This window comes from Zea mays, chromosome 10 (assembly GCF_902167145.1).
Source record: "Zea mays cultivar B73 chromosome 10, Zm-B73-REFERENCE-NAM-5.0, whole genome shotgun sequence".
Taxonomy (NCBI): Eukaryota; Viridiplantae; Streptophyta; class Magnoliopsida; order Poales; family Poaceae; genus Zea; species Zea mays.
The window spans coordinates 98,381,973-98,400,292 of NC_050105.1; the positions used below are offsets into that span (position 1 = coordinate 98,381,973).

General features: G+C 43.0%; 2 protein-coding genes and 1 long non-coding RNA gene across 12 annotated transcripts; 2 read left to right on the forward strand and 1 right to left on the reverse strand.

The window, feature by feature from the left end:
• The first annotated feature begins 739 nt into the window (after nt 1-739).
• LOC100381830 (Mitochondrial uncoupling protein 1) lies at nt 740-4,268 on the forward strand. 6 transcript variants are annotated; one of them, XR_004853059.1, is made up of 10 exons: nt 740-943; nt 1,340-1,564; nt 1,667-1,745; nt 2,354-2,484; nt 2,564-2,662; nt 2,744-2,848; nt 2,967-3,041; nt 3,317-3,564; nt 3,745-3,831; nt 3,933-4,268. XR_004853059.1 is itself a non-coding variant. In NM_001174624.1 (9 exons), exons 1-9 carry the CDS (start codon nt 878-880, stop codon nt 3,951-3,953), a joined length of 888 nt encoding a protein of 295 aa, NP_001168095.1. In that variant the 5' UTR covers nt 751-877; the 3' UTR covers nt 3,954-4,235. The 6 variants fall into 6 exon arrangements, 1 of the variants encoding a protein (NP_001168095.1); XR_002265462.2 differs by having other exon boundaries at nt 3,317-3,396; XR_004853061.1 differs by having other exon boundaries at nt 2,796-2,848.
• Nucleotides 4,269-9,158: 4,890 nt separating this feature from the next.
• LOC100281040 (aconitase 2) lies at nt 9,159-17,972 on the reverse strand. Of its 5 annotated transcripts, none has more exons than XM_035963033.1 (21): nt 17,779-17,882; nt 15,951-16,268; nt 15,311-15,415; nt 14,670-14,830; nt 14,489-14,581; nt 14,208-14,393; nt 13,955-14,116; nt 13,556-13,700; nt 13,305-13,447; nt 13,141-13,197; nt 12,984-13,063; nt 12,823-12,898; nt 12,523-12,708; nt 12,342-12,409; nt 12,135-12,253; nt 11,926-12,047; nt 11,251-11,832; nt 10,826-11,167; nt 10,023-10,145; nt 9,613-9,689; nt 9,159-9,484 (listed from the first exon to the last, which is right to left on the reverse strand). In XM_035963033.1, exons 4-19 carry the CDS (start codon nt 14,670-14,672, stop codon nt 10,071-10,073), a joined length of 2,439 nt encoding a protein of 812 aa, XP_035818926.1. In that variant the 5' UTR covers nt 14,673-14,830; nt 15,311-15,415; nt 15,951-16,268; nt 17,779-17,882; the 3' UTR covers nt 9,159-9,484; nt 9,613-9,689; nt 10,023-10,070. The 5 variants fall into 5 exon arrangements, with proteins under 5 accessions (XP_035818926.1, XP_020400624.1, XP_020400623.1 ...); XM_020545035.3 differs by having other exon boundaries at nt 9,200-9,484; nt 10,248-11,167; XM_020545034.3 differs by lacking the exon at nt 15,951-16,268 and having other exon boundaries at nt 9,200-9,484; nt 10,248-11,167; nt 17,779-17,972.
• On the forward strand, nt 11,336-12,113 carry LOC109943038 (uncharacterized). Its single transcript, XR_002265644.1, has 2 exons — nt 11,336-11,583; nt 11,707-12,113. It is a non-coding gene; the product is annotated as an uncharacterized lncRNA (long non-coding RNA).
• Nucleotides 17,973-18,320: the final 348 nt, after the last annotated feature.

Consider the following 18,320-nt stretch of genomic DNA (forward strand, 5'->3'; position numbering starts at 1 on the left):
ATCAGTTTAACTCAACACCTGGTTGGAGAAATAGTATTTTAGTCTCTACTACTTAAGATGCTACTGTAGGCGTACACAATCTTTTGGTGCACGGTTCTGTCGATATGCCATCAACGCGCACGCGGCCGTCAAGGAAGGTTGTCGCGCCGCGGATCCCCCACCCTCCTCCCCCTCTGCTCCCCGCCATCAACACGCACGCGTCGCATCGAGCCGCAGGTCCTGAAACAACAGTTTTTAATATGTTTCTATGCAATGGTTTCCTTTGATAGGGTGTGCTACTATATTGTGTGCCTTATGGTTCATTCTTGCTTAAAACAGGCTTGTACCGAGATGGTAATGCCAATGTCTTACAGTGAACAGAGGAGCATGTATCCACCATATAAATTTGACTGTGCTTCCTATGATGAGGATTGCATCAAAAGCTATGGTGTCAAGCCAAGGCCTCAATGGGTTACAACAGAATTTGGTGGGCATGTAAGCTATTGTCACGTTCAGGGGTTCCAATACTATGATATCATTGAACAAACAGGCTCTTTTGATTTTCTTCCCAGCTTGTTTATAATAACAATTAGGGTTTTTACAAATCAACGTATTTTATCATATTGATTCTGTAGCAAAGCACGGTCATACACCTAGTAAAATACTAATTGAGAACTTTGACTTCACTAGTCAGTTCTGAATGGAGATCTGGATCTGCCTGCCCTTTATACTACATTGCATTAGCACAGAAGACGAGCCGTGCCTTCCGCCCTTCCCTTGGCTACCTCTGTCTGTCTGTGTCTTGTCCAGTCCGGGTCTCCAGGGCTCCGGCACCGGCAGGCAGAGAGCTACCAAACCCCACCACCACGAACGGCCGCCGCCGACGAGACGGGGGCGCATGGCGACTGCATCCTCCTTCACCGCCATCTTCTTCAGCAGCGCCTTCGCGGCCTGCTTCGCGGAGGTACTGTCCGCACACCCGCATTATTTAGTTTCTATTTTTTATAGCCTCTCGCGAGCCGCGCATCCGTCCGTCCGCGAGGCAGAGGCGGAGCCAGTGGAATTGGAACTACTCCCTCGCTCCCTACCTCAAGCCTGGTGATTAGTGACTGGTGCTTGCAGTAGCTCTGCTTTGATGAGCATTTGAGGCAAATTGGAGAGGGATTTGTTTGGCTTGCAAGTGGCGTGATATCTGTATTTTATTTTTGCTACTTAAGGGCTATTAGTTCGGGGCTACTGGCTGGGCTAACGTTGCCATTTGCTTCTTCAAAGAAAGTAGGACGATGTTTATTTGATCTCAGACACAAGTGTCAACGATTTTGGCTTGGAGTCAGCTTTGATTTACCAGTGATATAATCAGGTGTGCACCATTCCTTTGGACACAGCCAAAGTGCGGCTCCAGCTGCAAAGGAAGGCACCACTACCGTCGCCACCAGTGGCTGCAGCAGCTGCTGCTGGAGGCACGCTAGCCACAATCATGTGCATCGCCAGGGAGGAAGGGGTTGCCGCGCTCTGGAAGGGCGTCATCCCCGGCCTCCACCGTCAGTTCCTCTATGGCGGCCTCCGCATCGGCTTGTATGAGCCTGTCTGTACTCCTCCACATTCTTTCACCTGTCTCCTCCTCCTCCGATTCAAAGTGACTTTCTCACAACAATAAAGGGGAATTTCCCCTTCTATATACTTGCAGGTGAAGGCTTTCTTCGTCGGAGGCGCTGTTGTGGGTGATGTCAGTTTACTAAGCAAGATCCTTGCTGCACTTACCACAGGTTGGTACATTTTGCTCCCTCGGCTTCAACTTGAATTAACTACACATATTTCTGATTGCAACAAAGCAAACTTGTTTCTGTCAAACTGCCACACACAACTTACTCTGCAGTTTGAATGCAGCATAAGTCATGTGACCCATGACATATGTCTGTCCATCTTTGCCTGCATAGCTAAACATGGCTGCCTATGTTCATCTGAGTTTTTTCATGTCAAAATGTGGTTCTCTCTTTTTGACAATGTAGCTACAAACCAGGTTGATTCACGTTCAGGCTTCAAGCTAGCTCTGTCAAAGTGTCAATGTTGAGAACCATATGCACCCTAAATGTGGATGCAGAATAAATCATGGGAACCTTACGTCTATTTTCTTTTTTGGACCTATTGTTCAAACCATTTGTCTTCCTATTGTTCAAACCATTCGTCTTGTTTACTATTCATGTCGAAAACATCATACCTTGTAATGGTTCATGTCTGGTTTGTCCTGTACACAAGTTTTTTTTCGTTTTTAGTATCGCAGTTAATAAATCAGGTCGGTTCACTTTAAAGGTGCCACACTCAGCAATGTGGAGAACCATACATTGTTAAATGATCTTTTTTTGTCTATTCTCAGGTGTGATAGCGATTGTTGTGGCAAATCCAACTGATCTTGTCAAAGTTAGGTTGCAAGCTGATGGAAAAGCTAACACTATCAAGAGGAGTTATTCTGGAGCCCTTAATGCATACGCTACAATAATCAGACAGGTTACTTTAACAATCATGGGCAGTAAGTTTACAAGACTATTTCTTTTTTCATTGTCCTTAAAATCTTTCATGCTTCCAGGAAGGTATTGGAGCTTTGTGGACTGGCCTTGGTCCAAATGTCGCACGCAATGCCATAATTAACGCTGCCGAGTTGGCCAGCTATGATCAGTTCAAACAGGTACCTATTGACTCTCTTATGTCTTTGTGGTGACCATTATATTTCATTATCATTGTTCATTCCTTTGTTCTGTTCATGCAGATGTTTCTAAAACTTCCTGGGTTTACTGATAACGTTTTTACGCATCTTTTAGCTGGACTTGGTGCTGGGTTTTTTGCTGTTTGCATTGGCTCTCCGGTGGATGTGGTATGCTCTGCAAATTCTGGATATGCACACTACCAAGTTCCCAGTTGCAATATGTGTTTAGCTCAATGTGAATCCTGCGCTGATTTGCACCAATTGAGCTACCATGACTTTTGTTTAGGTGAAATCAAGAATGATGGGTGATTCAACGTACAGAAGTACTCTTGACTGTTTTACCAAGACATTAAAGAATGATGTATGGAATCCTTTCCCTGTTTTTTTCTTAATTTCTTGTGTCTATTGCTCTATACTACTACAAATCTTTTTCCACTTGTTCAAAATTAAGAAGTCATTCCACTTGGGTCTTTGTTGTCAAGCTTATATGTGTATGTGTCCAGTATGTCAATATCCATCTACCATGTACCCTTGTCACTTTAAACTTCCATATTCTGATGTACAACTTGTTCGCTTGGTTTTAATCCGTATCGGTTTCTACTGCTTATACAATATTTTTGTCTCTATGGATTACAGCTGCAGCAGTCCAAACAGTCGGCTTTAATCCGAAGCGTATTGTGCTTTGACCATTAATTCAGTTGAAAAGTTGGTTACAGGTCACTACACAAATGACTGCCACACTACAGTTTATATTTTGAGCTTTAGACTTGAGCCTTTTAAGTTGCAAGAACATTTCTACATTTTCATGATTGAGGCCTGGAATTGCAATGCTCAGAAAATGTGCATTCAGCTGGGTCATAATCTAAGACAAGGAATATTATCATGTAGGTCCAAAAGCAAATCTATTAGGATTTATCATACTTGGGTTTGACATGTACGTGAAGTGATGAGTTGAATGCTAATTGGGGGGGGGGGGGGGGGGGGGGGGGAGGGGGGGACGTGGTGTCATGTGTTTTGCAGAAAACTGTCACTAATCAGGCATAACCTACGGTTATTTTCTACAGGGACCTGGTGCTTTCTACAAGGGATTCATTGCAAACTTTTGTCGGATTGGGTCATGGAATGTGATAATGTTCTTAACTCTGGAACAGGTAACAGAATGTGCACGCCCTCTCATTCAGGGTTGCTTTTCTATTATTTTGTTTATGTTTAGTGAATACTAAATTGTAGAAGGTATTGGTGAATTTAAAAGGTCAAAAGATTCTTTCTATGAAGAGATGTCTGCACTGCAAGTAGGGATTGTGTGGGACAAGGGTATGCTGATATATATGGGCGGCATAATTGCATGATTATTTGAAGCTACAGGTTTGTCAACCAACAGAAAGCAGCCATATATGCCATACTGCCACCTACGTCTGGCTCTTAGATTACATATGACAATATGTTCTCATGTTGCATTTTGATTATTATGTGGCGATGCTGTAATATTTTTGTATCACAAATTGATCATACAGACCACTGTGTTGGTATATTGTAGAGAGCGACACTGTTCACTACTTCACTGCAAGTTGACGTTCATGCCGAAACACTTATGAAGTTTACACATCCATATGCATATTTGCTTAGAAATCGAAGAATGATCGATGCACCCATCCATATGTTGATGAAGGTACGTACGTTTAGAGGAGGAGCAAGTTAATAAAATATAACATTATGTAATAGAAGTTGTTTAGATCAGAAAATCTTGTCCAGTATAAAGGGGTTGGTGTGTTGATGATCTGCTGGAGCAACATCACAATAATAATAAGAAAAAAGAGCTAAAGATTAAAAAGACAGTACTGATGATTACCAACACCAATTATTAGGGGACTGGGGGCTGCAGGAGATGTTCCTATATTAATCTCAGGATATTTTATAGACATTAAATAAGCTGGTAGGACATACTAGTATAGATAAAGGGTAGAGATGTAATGGGCTTCGATCTTTGATTCCCCACGAGGAGTTTTTCTGTTAGGGCTTGTTCGGTTATTTCTATCTATGTGGATTGGATGAGATTAAAAATAATTATGAAAGATTTTGACTTGTTTAGGATTGAAATTTGAAACCTATCCAATCACACCTAATCCACATGGATTGACAGCAAAACGAACAGGCCCTTAGGAAATAGGGATGGGGAAGTTTTTTCCCCACGGAGAATTAAACTGGAAAATTTTTCTCTCGACGAATAAGATTAAAAAATAGTATTGATGATTACGAACACCAATTATTAAGGGGCTAGGGGCTGCCGGAGATGTCCCTATATTAATCTCAGGATATTTTATAGGCATTAAATAAGCTGATAGGACATAGTATAGATAGAGTAGAGATGCAATAGGCTCCGATCTCTGATTTTCCATAGAGAGTTCCTCTGTTAGGAAACGGGGATAAAGAAGTTTTTTTCTCCATAGGGATTTAAACGGGAAAATAATTCCCCTGACGTATAAACATCCTCTGTATGATATGTGGGGCCAATGTCACTGTCACACCCGGGCTTTAAGGAACAAAGCTGGGTGCATCTCATATATGCGTCAAGAAGACAACATATATAATAACAGAGAGTATAGAGATAAATGTCACAATAACATAAGAGTACTTATTACATAGCGGAAGTCTTATTATAAAATAAAAGATAAATATAAAACGAACTACGGATCATCCTTGGCGCAAAGTCAACTGGGGAAACGCCACCTAGATCAGATTAAACTCCTCGCTTTGTGGCTCCTCTTGAACCACCTGTTCTTCTCCTGTGGGGGGTGTGAGACAGCAATGGTGAGCTCACACATGATCATAGCTCAACAAGTTGTGGGGAACCCGTGTGCATGAACTCACCAAAGGTGGGAGTTCATGTGATGTGTAAGGCTAATCAACAACATGTGGTTAAAGCTAAGCATTGCTTTTAATTAGACAGTCAAAATTTTATTAGCAGTTACTAGATGTAAGTAAATACCAAACCTTAAATAAAGTATTAGAACACAATTAATAAATAATCCCATGCAATGCAGATGACAAATTGAATTTAAGTTCCATAAATTAATCATGCGAGAGTCCTGAGCTGCTCATGACCGCGAGCACGGCTAGTATACCATTTTTACACTCTGCAGAGGTTGTACCTTGTACCTATAAGTCATGTTACTCATCTGCCAAGGGGTCGCGACTCCCATACACCTCTACCAAGGAAGCGAGGCAGGACAACACTACGAGGCCTTTACAAAGTTCCACTAGATAGCTTCCGTAAACCCGCTACAGTTTATGGGAAGAGCACTTGCAAGAATCCCCCGTCTGACCGTCATCGCAGCAAAATCAACCCGAGAACCTCCTTGCATGCAACTCCCCTACTGCCCTTGCCCTTTAGGGTAAGATAGTCTTCCACTAGCTTTCCTAATTAGTCAGCTAAGGGCATCCCATACTACCCTTGTGGTGGCACGTGTTTCTCAAGTTAAGCTCCATGTTCCAATTAACAATAATGATCTTGACATGAACATAAATAGAATAACAAAATAACTGGAACATGGATATAATGAAATATTATCCCAAAACCATGTAAAGCAATAGCAAAACTACTCATGAGATTCAGGGATAACAAGGTAAAATAGATAAACAGTCTAAGGTGACCTATTAGGTCCCATCAAAATTAAACCTATGCATGAATAATGATATTAAAGAACATTATTGGGTATAAAAATGGTCAAGGGCACAACTTGCCTTCAATAAGCTCATGCTCAGCTACTTATATCTGTTGGACACGCTCTTCTACTCGCCACAATACAAACAAGCACAATATATGGAGAAAATTAACATCACACCAAACATGTAAACAAAATACATAATAATAATCTACACATTAAAATAAGATCCTAGGAACATGAATCATAATTTTTTGAGTTATAGATTTTAAGATATGAATTTCCAAAGGTTTTATGTGCTTGAAATAGGATTAAGTGGGAAATAAATTTTCTTACTGTTTTCATGTCAAAACAGAGACTCTAAGTGATAGAGAATAATATTACAAAATTTTAGAGACTGGAATGAAGTAATTTGGACTAAAAATAAATTTCTATGAATTTTACAAGTTCTAGGAATTGTTTTCCTATTAAAAACTCATTTTCCAAATAGATTCTATAGGTTTTAGATCTGTCTGGTTCGCGCACCAATTAACCAGAAGCACATGGGTCACAGGGTAAAAGTTCTTAAGACTCAGGGCGCCCCACATACGGACGGCGGGTTGATTCCTAGATTTTCTAGGGTCCCCTATGTAAACTGGCGCTGCGAAGAGGTATCAGCCACGATGGGTCGTCGGATTAGACATGGATGCATCAGATTAAATCTAAGTCTTTATGAATCGTAACGCGCTAGGAACCGTCTGATTACAATCCACAGTCAGGATTTAAAATAACCAGGTACGCTTGCAACCGTCGGATCGTCAATCCACGGTCGCGGTTCCATCGGGGAAAGGATACACGACACCCACTAATATGAACCGTTGGTTGCGGTTTCAACGGTCAGCGTCCTTCTCCCCAACGCGGCGCACGCCCTCAACGCGCGCCGTAGGCACCGGCGCTGGTCAATTTGTCTCTACAACGCACTACCCCTAGTTCTGACACCCGCAAATTGAAATTAGCACGTCGGCGAACTTCGGAGAATGGTTCATACCGACAATCGCAGGGCGAATGCTCCTGTCCTCGGCGCACGGCGGACTCCCGGAGGGCCCTGCCCTATGACGACGAGTTCGGAGGTCACCGGCCGCACACCCACCGCAGTGAGGCCACCAGATCAATCCCCGAAGCACGACGAGACTCTCAAGCACGAAATCTTGGTCACGACGACAACGCGCTGATTGCGCTACGGTGGCGAAACTTCCCTCTAATGGCGGCGTCTGCCTTTGGTGGACAAGGCGGCGCGGAGCAGTACGAGCGAGCAAGAAGAGTTGCGGAGGCGCATAGGGTTTTATTCCCCCACGACGCGGTGAGCTCAGACCCGCCATTCCGCAATTCCCGCGAGGACCGCGCGCTCCGCCATGCACGGATGTTCGTTGACGGGGATGAAGCTGTCATGCGGGTCCCGCGATTCAGTGCGAGGTGCGAGTGAGTGACTAGCCGGTGGAGCCATGTTGTCGGCGCGGCTGTTGGGCGAGCTGCGCGGAGGAGTTGGCCAAGTGGGTCGACCCGATCACATTGGGCCCAAGCGCGTGTTTTCCCCCTTTCTTTCTTTTTCTGTTTTGTTTTCCTTTTTGAGTTTGAAATTCAAAATTCAAAATTCAAATTTACTCTGTGGTAAATCTTCCTCAATTTAAGAGAATCATTTTGCACATAATATTATTACCTTTATTTATAATTTTGTATACACATTTTCTTTTCTTTCTCCACTTCTAAATTCTAGATTTTCTTTTTATATTCTATATTCTACTTTGGAACTTTAATATATTTCTTTTCACATTATTATTTTTATATTGTCACAATATGCACACACAATAAAATCCAGCATGATACATATTTTAGTGGCTTTTATGTTATTAATTATTATTTTTTACATAGGGTGAACACATGTGATGATGCATAAAGGTTAAACTCACATATAGATGAAGTGAAATTGTGTCCCCTTTTATATTATCTCTTACCAATTACAAATTGGGTGTTACAGTCATACAAGGGATAAGTATAATTTTTGATGACATACAGAGAATTGCCTCGAGGATCATCCCGAGCCAAGAGGGTGTGTTTAGATGTTGGACAGGTGAGATGGTCACAAACAGTCATGTCCGCTTAGGGATGGCAGTGGGTAAGGTACCCAGTGGGCATACGAAGCCATACCCATACCCACTAGGAAAAAATTGACCCATACCCATACCCACTACCCATCATGGGTACAAAATTACGCCATACCCATACCCACCATGGATAGCGGGTACCCATCGGGTACCCATACCCATTATCATTACGATAGACATGATCCTTTGAATCGCAAAAATAAGTACCAGCATAACAAATGTATCAAACCCAACATAATTTTATCACAGGTTCAACAATATTCAACATTAAATGGCAATATCATGCCTTCAAATCACACAAACATAGCAGTGATTCTACAAAACTGTGGACAAAATATAGCATTCATTTTATATGAGACATATAAATCCGAACCCACGTGTCATATATTAGTGGGTTCCCCATCGGGTAGCGAGTATGGGGCAACAGAGAACATACTCACGCCCACCGTACCCGATGGGCATAACAAATGACCCAATAAAATACCCATGGGTATCAAAAAACGCCATACCCGTATCCTAATAGGGTTTTTACCCATCGAGTTTCGGGTTTCGGGTACCCATTGCCATCCCTAGTCCGCTAGTGTTCTCTCTCGTTTGTTGAATTCTGACGGATGGCTAGGAAAACATTGGGATGGTATTGTCCCAATTAGTGAACTTGAACCAAACAACTTGGAATCGTTTCATTCCGTCCTGTTCCATTATTGTAACCAAACATATTCACGAGAGAGTTTGACGGCAGACATATACATTTGAAAATCTACAACGGCACGCTGATATTTTTTTGCAAAGCAAAATGACAATTTCAATAGGGCATATACATATAACCATTACGAAATCTACAAGGGCACGCTGATAATGTTTGCAAAGCAAACTGACATGAAAAGTACCAAAGAGAGCATGGAACCAATTAAAGAATCTAAAGAGTACAAAATTAACTGGTTTGCTAAGACAAAATTCGTGCCGATGTCCTGCGGAGAAAATATGTGGCAGCTTCGATCCACCTGCACCACAACAAAGAACAATAATATCTTGTTATTCAGAAAAACATATTATTATTAAGCATACAACATATGGTGATTTAAATTTTTATTTTTATTTTTATTTTAGAATATACATGCATACGGCATACCTCAATGGCAGAGCGAAGAGCGCTCGAATGTGCCACTTATTTACAGACATACGTCAAATACGTGGGGCACTGAGTACCTAGATAGCAAATATCCAACATGTGTATCAATAGAAGAGAATATGTGAGCTTTTGCACATCCAAAATGTATCGAGCGAGATGGTTTTAATTAGAATTCTTGGCAGTCAAACTTCAATAGCTTTGACCATGGATAGATGGAATAGTATATAGATTGACGTTGTTTCTATAATGTGTGATTATTTGTATTTGAAACATGTCATATATATTTTCATAGAAAAATGATAGTACACCATGCCAATGGATATTTTTGCATCAGAAAGAGCATCAATATGCACAGATCAAAGAGAGACCATGCATGTCAGTCAGAACAAATATGATCAAGAGACTCCAACCTTTTTAATTTATTCCCACCGCGCCAATAAGCTAGCTTGCTTTTTAACTTATTTCATCTGTGCTGCCAGGTTGCGGACCATGTAGGGAAGGATGCCTCCATGGTTGAAGTATGTGACCTCAAGCTGCGCGCGCGGCAGGCAAGAACAGTAGAATGTGTGTCATTTACACAGGAAGCTGGCTAGAACTGGAGGGTTAATTAGTTTTGAAAACGCAGACATATATACCTGTGTAGTGCTGCGAATCTGGGCCGGGCTTTTCGGGCCAGCACGAGCACGGCCCGAAAATAAGAGCCCAAAGCACGGCCCGGCACGAAATAATATGGGCCGGGCTAGCACGGCCCGAAGGCGGGCCTGGGCCGGGCCTCAAATTCCGACCCGTCGGGCCCCCAGCACGGCACGCATAGATGGGCCGGGCTTGGGCCGGCACGGCCCAATTAAGCCCAAACTGTTTAATCTCTTTAATTTAGTAAGATATTGAGTTTATATTGTTGTTATATTTAGAGTTTATGTGGTTAAATGATGCTATAATTGTTTAATATCTTTAATTTAGTAAGATATGAACTTTATATGGTAATAATATTTTGATTTTATGTGGTCAAATATACGGGCCGGGTTTGGGCCGGCACGGCCCAACGAAGGCACGGCGTGGTTTAGGGCCGGGCTGGGCCACTGTTTTTACACTTCGGGCTGGCACGGCACGGCCCAAAAATTGTTTGGGCTTTCTTGGCCCGAACCCGTTTGGCACGAAGCACGATGGGCTTGGGCCGGGCCGGCCCGGCACGGCCCAATTCCCAGCACTATACCTGTGTGTCCAAGCGAAGAGTGCAAGTGAAGGATCTGCCGTCGTGGGTTGTGACGGTCACGTCCTGGCCTGGACTGAGCTCGGCGGTGCTGGTAGGGAGGTGGATGGTGTAGCGCTCACGTCCGGTGAGGCCGAGTGAATCGGCATCCTCTCCTGCTTTAAAGCAGAGAGGAATGATCCCCATCCCCACCAAGTTGCTCCGGTGGATCCGCTCGAAGCTCTTTGCAATCACCGACTTGACACCCAGTAGCATTGGTCCCTTGGCAGCAGAGTCACGAGAGCTGCCACTGCCGTACTCGGAGCCAGCAATGATGACCATGTCATGACCTTCCGACTTGTACTTCTGCATCAATCAATAATCACATATTCAAAAGGGATTGACTGACTGATTATATATTCATATGTATGTATATGATAATAAATTACCATTGCCGCGTCGTAAACATAGAGCTTCTCCCCGGTAGGAACATGGATCGTCCAGGGACCAGCCTTGCCATCAAGAAGCTTATTCACGATCCTCATATTGGCAAACGCTCCCCTCATCACCACCTCGTTGTTCCCGCGGCGGCCACCATAGGAGCTGAAGTTCTTGGGCTCCACGCCATACTCGAGCAGATACTTGGCCGCAGGTGTGCCCTCGGGGATCTTCCCCGAGTAGGAGATGTGGTCCGTGGTGATGCTGTCCCCAAGGTTGAGCAGGCAGTAGGCCTCCGTCACCGTGGGCGGGGCTGCAGGCGGCGTCATGGACATGCCCTCCAGGTACGTAGGCTTGCGGATGTAGGTGGACCTGTCTTCCCATGGGTACAGTGCCTCCTTTGGAACCGGCAGCTGGTTCCACCTAGGGTTACGTTCCATGATTGAGTCGTACACTTTCTTGAACAGGTGAGTCTGCACGCTGGACTCCACAACCTCATCGATCTCTTGGTTTGAAGGCCATATGTCCCTCAAGAAAACTTCCTTACCACCCTTTCCAACTCCAATGGGCTCTTTCTCAAAGTCAATGTCAACCTGTGCGATTGCCGTTGCCGTACGTAGTGTGTGTGTCAGCCAGCCACAAAGCAATAGAACTCCAAGTGGAAGAAGAAATAACAATGTACTTACAGTGCCGGCAAGAGCATAGGCAACAACCAGAGGCGGCGAGGCAAGGTAGTTAGCCCGAGTGAGAGGGTTCACACGCCCCTCGAAGTTTCGGTTGGCCGACAGCACCGCAGCAGCAACCATATCTGTATATATATGTGCAAGATCGAGTAGACCATAAGCTACCAACAAATGATCAATTCAAAAAAAAACATGGGTCGATAATGCCCTACCATTTTCTGTGATAGCAGCTGATACAGATCCATCCAGGTCACCGGAGTTGCCCACACAAGTGGCGCAACCATGCGCAGCGACATGGAACCCTTGCTGGTTCAGATAATCTTGAAGGCCACTGCATGGAGAAACCACAAACAGTTACTTCATTGCCTGCCATCGGATATGACATGCATGGGGTTTGGATGGCTAAACTATAGATATACCTATGTTTCAAGTACTCGGTAGCAACCACAGATCCAGGGGTAAGGCTTGTCTTTACCCATGGCTTCACCTGACGATATATATATATAATAAGAGTTGTTCCACATGCATGCATGTAAGAAAACGGACAATAGAAGTTAATCAATACAATAACAAGAGATTATTTATGTACACTAAACCAACCTCAAGGCCTAATTCGCAGGCTTTCTTTGCCACAAGGCCAGCACCAATCATGACGCTGGGATTTGATGTGTTTGTGGAGCTACATATTGCTGCAAGAACAACACTGCCATGCTTGATTTCAGCTGGCCTTCCATGGAAGTCGAATTTCACAACTTTGCCTTGCTGTTCCTTTGGCACCGCATAGCCCTGGAGTAGTGTTTGCCATGCAATAAATTTAAGATGCACAGACATTATTTTTTAAAAAAGAAAATTGTAATCAGCATGGACTACAGAAGCAAGGGCCTATTATTATATTATTACCTTGAAGCCAACTTCGTTGTCCAGGCAAGCATGCCAGTCTGACTTCATTTCCTTCAAAGGGACACGATCATGAGGCCTGCAGGATGGCAAATAATCAAAAAGGACAGAATGATCCAAGTCCCCCCATTAGCACTAGCACTAGCACAAATATATATATCTACCTTTTGGGGCCTGAAACGCAAGGCTCCACCTCACTAAGGTCCAGCTCCAGATGTGAAGAGAAAACGCGTTCCGTCTCAGGCTGCATGGTACCATGAGTAGTGCAAATCAGGAATCGATGGATGGAACCCAAGTATTGTAAAATTTAAAAAGGCAAACCTCATGCTTGTCCACAAACATTTTGTTAGCTCGCAGGTATGCTTCAATCATCGACACCTGAATCACATTTAATGCAATATATATAAATTTGCTTTATTAATAAAAATATATAGAATGATGGAACAGGTATGGTAAAAGAGTAGTCTGCACATAGCGAAACATACAGTTTCATCGCTTCGGCCTGTCAGTTTGAGATAGTCCAATGCTACTTGGTCTACAGGGAAGAAGCCCATGGTAGCTCCATATTCTGGAGACATGTTGGCAATTGTGGCCCTAGCAGGCAAAGATAGCTCGCCCACACCAACACCTAAATGCAAAAGAGAAATAATAAAGAGAAAATTTGTTGATATATATATATGTATATAAGATACATTATGCTCCCAACGATGTAACCATGCTTCTCTACTATGCTTACCATAGAATTCAACGAATTTGCCAATAGCACCGTGCTTCCTTAGCATTTGGGTCATGGTAAGAACAATGTCAGTAGTAGTGACACCATCCCGTAACTTCCCACTCAATTTGAATCCAACCACACCAGGCAAAACCATGCCCATTGGCTGCACAATACACCAACTTAGGGGTTAATTGAAATCCATAGACAACAAGTCAGCATTTATGTGTTGCTGAACTTATCGGAGCAGAAAGTTGTGTTAAGGCTAGCTTTGCATGTAAAGTCTGGCTAGAGTTTCCTTGTTGACTGCCATATACAACTCATGATTTTCAGGGTGGGCAAAACCCATTGTGTTCCAAGTCATGGGATGGTCCCATCATTTTTTAATATGGATGACTGAACCCATCATTTTCTACTAACCTGGCCAAGCATTGCAACGACTGCTTCAATACCGCCTACTCCCCACCCAGCAACTCCAAGACTATTAATCATAGTGGTGTGTGAGTCTGTGCCAACCACGCTGTCGAAGTAAAGAATGCCATCTTCGTTGAAGACAACTCGGGCAAGATACTCAAGATTTACCTGAAATTTGTATCTCAAATCAAAGATGAAAAATAAAGAGTTTATGGGATATGGCACATCAAATTCTCTTAGATCCAGAGCATTAGTTTACCTGGTGTACAGTGCCCGAACCAGGAGGGAAAACCTGCATGTTGTGGAAAGCATTGGATGCCCATTTAAGAAAAGCAAACCTTTCTTTGTTGCGTTGGAACTCCAGCTCCTCGTTTCTATCCAATGCATCATAGGTCCCTGCTACATCCACTCGCACTGCGTGGTCAATAACAGCATCCACGGGAATCTGCATGTACGATCCAAATGGAAAACATAAACAATAAATGAGGGAGCACATAACTTTTGAGACGATGAATGAACAACGAGAAAATAAGGATGTACCAATGGATTAATCTTGTAGGGATCACATCCCAACTTTGGCATCATATCACGCATAGCTGCAAGGTCTACAACTGCTGGGACTCCAGTGTTGTCCTAGATCATAAATTGGATCATAATAAGCAAAAGACAATATATTATATATGAACCATAAGGTTTTGTGAGGTTTTAGATGAAAACCAACCATTAGAATGCATCTCGCTGGCTTGAAAGGTATCTCAGCCAGCTTTGGAGATGTGTTCTCCCAATCAATGATTTTCTCAACATCACTCTCTGTAACTTGGAAGTTATCACAATGGCGGATAGCTGATTCCAGGAGAACACGTATAGAGTAGGGAAGCTTATCTGATAGAGCACAAGAAAAAGGTTTTTTTTGTTATTTAAAACAGCATTAGCATATATAATTTTATGGCATGATGTTGCAAAAAGTATGGTGTTGCAATTCATATATAAGTACGCAAAATAAAGGTGTAAAAGTTTGCACCTATGCTGCATAGCCATAGTATTGTCTCGCTCATGCAAAATTAATTTCTTAAGTTAAACCAAAAGTTTGGGATTTAGCTTTTCCAAGAAGAGACAATGGAACATCTCATCTGCCTTTTTTCAATGTGCTACTACTAACTACTATAAAGAGGTGGTAGGTGTGACAAACGCCCTTGTTGAAATTAATGGAAGTTGAAAATGTGAATGTTATACAGGATTAACATGTGTACTACTACTAGTATATATTTGTGCAGTCCATGTATATATATTTAAATGTATGCAAATTGCAACGCGAAGGAAGGAGAAACTGAAAATATTACAGAACCGGGAAGAGAAACTTACCGATCCTTGGATCATTTAGCGCCGGAAGGCTGAAGAACTTGCCGTATTCACCACCGCCAGGCTTAAGCAGGCTCGTCAAAATACGCTTGAAAGCATGCTTGGTAGCTGAGGCAAACACAAGAAGACGAGTAGAGCCAGTGTTAATCTCCATTTAGGTGGTGTTTGGTTCGCTGAAATGTAACGTAAATGGTTTATATAGGGTAATAGGTACCGATATTTTTGTTTGGTTGAGCTCTTTCTAGTACTAGAAGGTACTACTATCCAATCTAATTATAACTAGTAACAATTACCGCTGGTAATAGATCTCATTACCATGCCCTTAACGAGGTCTGAACCAAACAACACCTTAATTGAAGACGAATGATTGCTGAAGAGAAACATTTAATTGAAATGGGCATTCCTTTGAAGGCATTCAATTCTATTGTAACAGATAGTAGTAACAGAGGGAGGAGCTAACTGTGGAATAGTGACAACGGAAAGGCAGCCAGGAACAACTGAGCCTTAATTTAAGTTTGGAGTCGAAAATAAAACCATGAGCAATTGAGTTATCTGCAGGTTTAATAGTAGGAGTAGGACGGTAGGTAATAGTATAGTCATAATAATAGCTAGTGAAACGACAGTGATAGTAGATTTGGAGCACCTCCGACTCTGATCCGATGGAGAGCGTCGTCGCGTGGTTGTGGCTTGGCGCCGGTGGTGACGTCGACGAGGCGGGCACGTAGCAGGTCCAGATGAATCTAGTGGCACCTCCATGAAGTGAGAGGGTTCGGCAGGCCCGTGGGCGGCGGCGGAGGGAGGGGCAGGGGAGGTGTGGCGGTGGAGGTGTGTGCGTGTGGCACTGGCACCCATGGAGGGGCTGCTGCTCCATGGATCAGAGCGGCAGGATGCAGAGCTCGCATTCGGTATGTCTAGTACGGTAATTCGGTTCGATTTATTCGGCTTCGTGAAATTTTGGGTTCTGCAAAATGAGAACCGAAATTTTCAAAAATATTTTAGGAATCGAATTCGAATAGACTCACAATTTTGGTTCGGTCTATTCAGTCCACCGAATAGACTCGAATTGTAAAGAGACTAGTATATTTTGTTAAAATATATACAATGAATAATTAATTGAAAGTAATATTACTACAACAAGTGATTATAAAAATTAGCATAGATATATATATTATCGTTAAGATGATATCATTATTTCTAGCTAATAAGTTCATAAATCATATAATAATACCATCACATATTAAGAGCTTTTTTATATTTCGGGTTATTAGGTCTATTCGGGTTTTAAAGGTTAGAAACTGAACCGAACCCATAACCCGAACCCGAAAATCCGAATAGACCGACAATTTGGTTTATTTGGGTTCGATTTTCGGTTTTAAAATGCCCATGCATGTGGTCCCGCTCTCGGGCCCATCCGCCTCCAGCGTGGCTGCCCGGCGCCCAATAGAGGTAGAGAGTGATGAAATGAGAAGCCGCCGTGGAAAGCGATGGAAAAGTAGCGTTCCAGTCAACTGTCATGCCATTACTCTCTTCTCCCTGACACCCTCCATGGCCAATGTACTCCTACTCCCACCTACCCACGCAAAAAATAAAAAATAAAAAATAAAACACTGCAGCTCAGGTCGACCAGTTTAGGGGTCCAAATGTTCCTTCATAGTTTATTTGGGCACTAAAATAATTTTAATTTAAAAATGAATGAAAATAGAGGATATGATTCTAATCCGATATAATCCTTATTAGCGTCTAAAATTTAGAACCAAGCCACTTAACAAGGAAAAGTCTACGCGGCACAAGTGTAGCCACTTGTAACGGGCAGAGAGGCGGAGGAGACTGAGAGCTACACCACCACCACCACTCCTGCTTGCTTTCTCCTCCGGCAAGGGGCAAGGTCTCCGGATCCATGATTGCCTCTTATTATAGGTTGCCGGCCAGGGAACGCATCATGCCTCTTAATTCATTTGTTTAGAGATCTTGGATCCACATGCCAGGATATCGATCGAGGCCTCTTTGTAGAGATCGAGAGAGAAACATCAGATTCATCTAAATTGGCATCTGTATCATCAGAATCATCAGGATATGAGCAAGCATCGATCGGAGGAGGTTTCCTGCTTGATGAACGTAGGCATACGGCCTCATCGATCGGCCGTACGTGCTGCTGCTGGTGGCTACAGGAAAGTAGAGTAGAGTATATACATGGCCGGCTTATTGGCTCTCGGATGCATATACCATGGACTACTACTGCTACTATTATCACACCAGGATGGTAGTAGCTAGCAAAAAGCTAGATGTTCAGCAGAGAGAGAGAGGTGGAAGAGCAAGAAAGAAATTAAAGAGGATTTATTTATGCATATTCACAAATAATGAAACAAATCAGGTAGCTAAGCTAGGAATGCATATGCATATGCATGAATTCAAGTTCAATTCACAAACTAAAAAGCTCGATCGGCGACCTGCAGCTTATAAGTATATAGTACCTGTTGGGTTGGCCATGGCGCGCGCAGCTGGAGAGCTAGCTAGCCAGGTCGCTGGTCGACCCAGGCACACGACGAGAGAGAGAGAAGAGAGAACAAGTGATGGTGTGAGGACCAGGGACAGCCGCTTCCTTATACGTACAGTGGGCGCTAGTAGCACACTGCGAACAGCCGGCCAGCTAGTAATTTTTTCCCCATTCATTCTTACCGTGTAGTACTTGTGCTAATTAAGGGTGTGTTTGTTTAGGGGACAACAGGGACGTCTCCTTCATCCAAATTTAAAGGATAACTGGAGACAACAGTGAGATAGACCTGTCTCAATCCTTAACCCTGAACCAAACAAACTTATTTGAGGGATCATCCCATCACATCCCGTCCAATCATTACAACCAAACGCATCTAAGTCACATAGTCAAACAAGCCAGGACATGATACATACGGATTTATTATTAATATATACGTCCAACAACTAATAATTAACATGAAGAATCTATCATGTTGCTAGACTACTACTATTCTTCTTTCAAATATGCAGGAAACAAAAA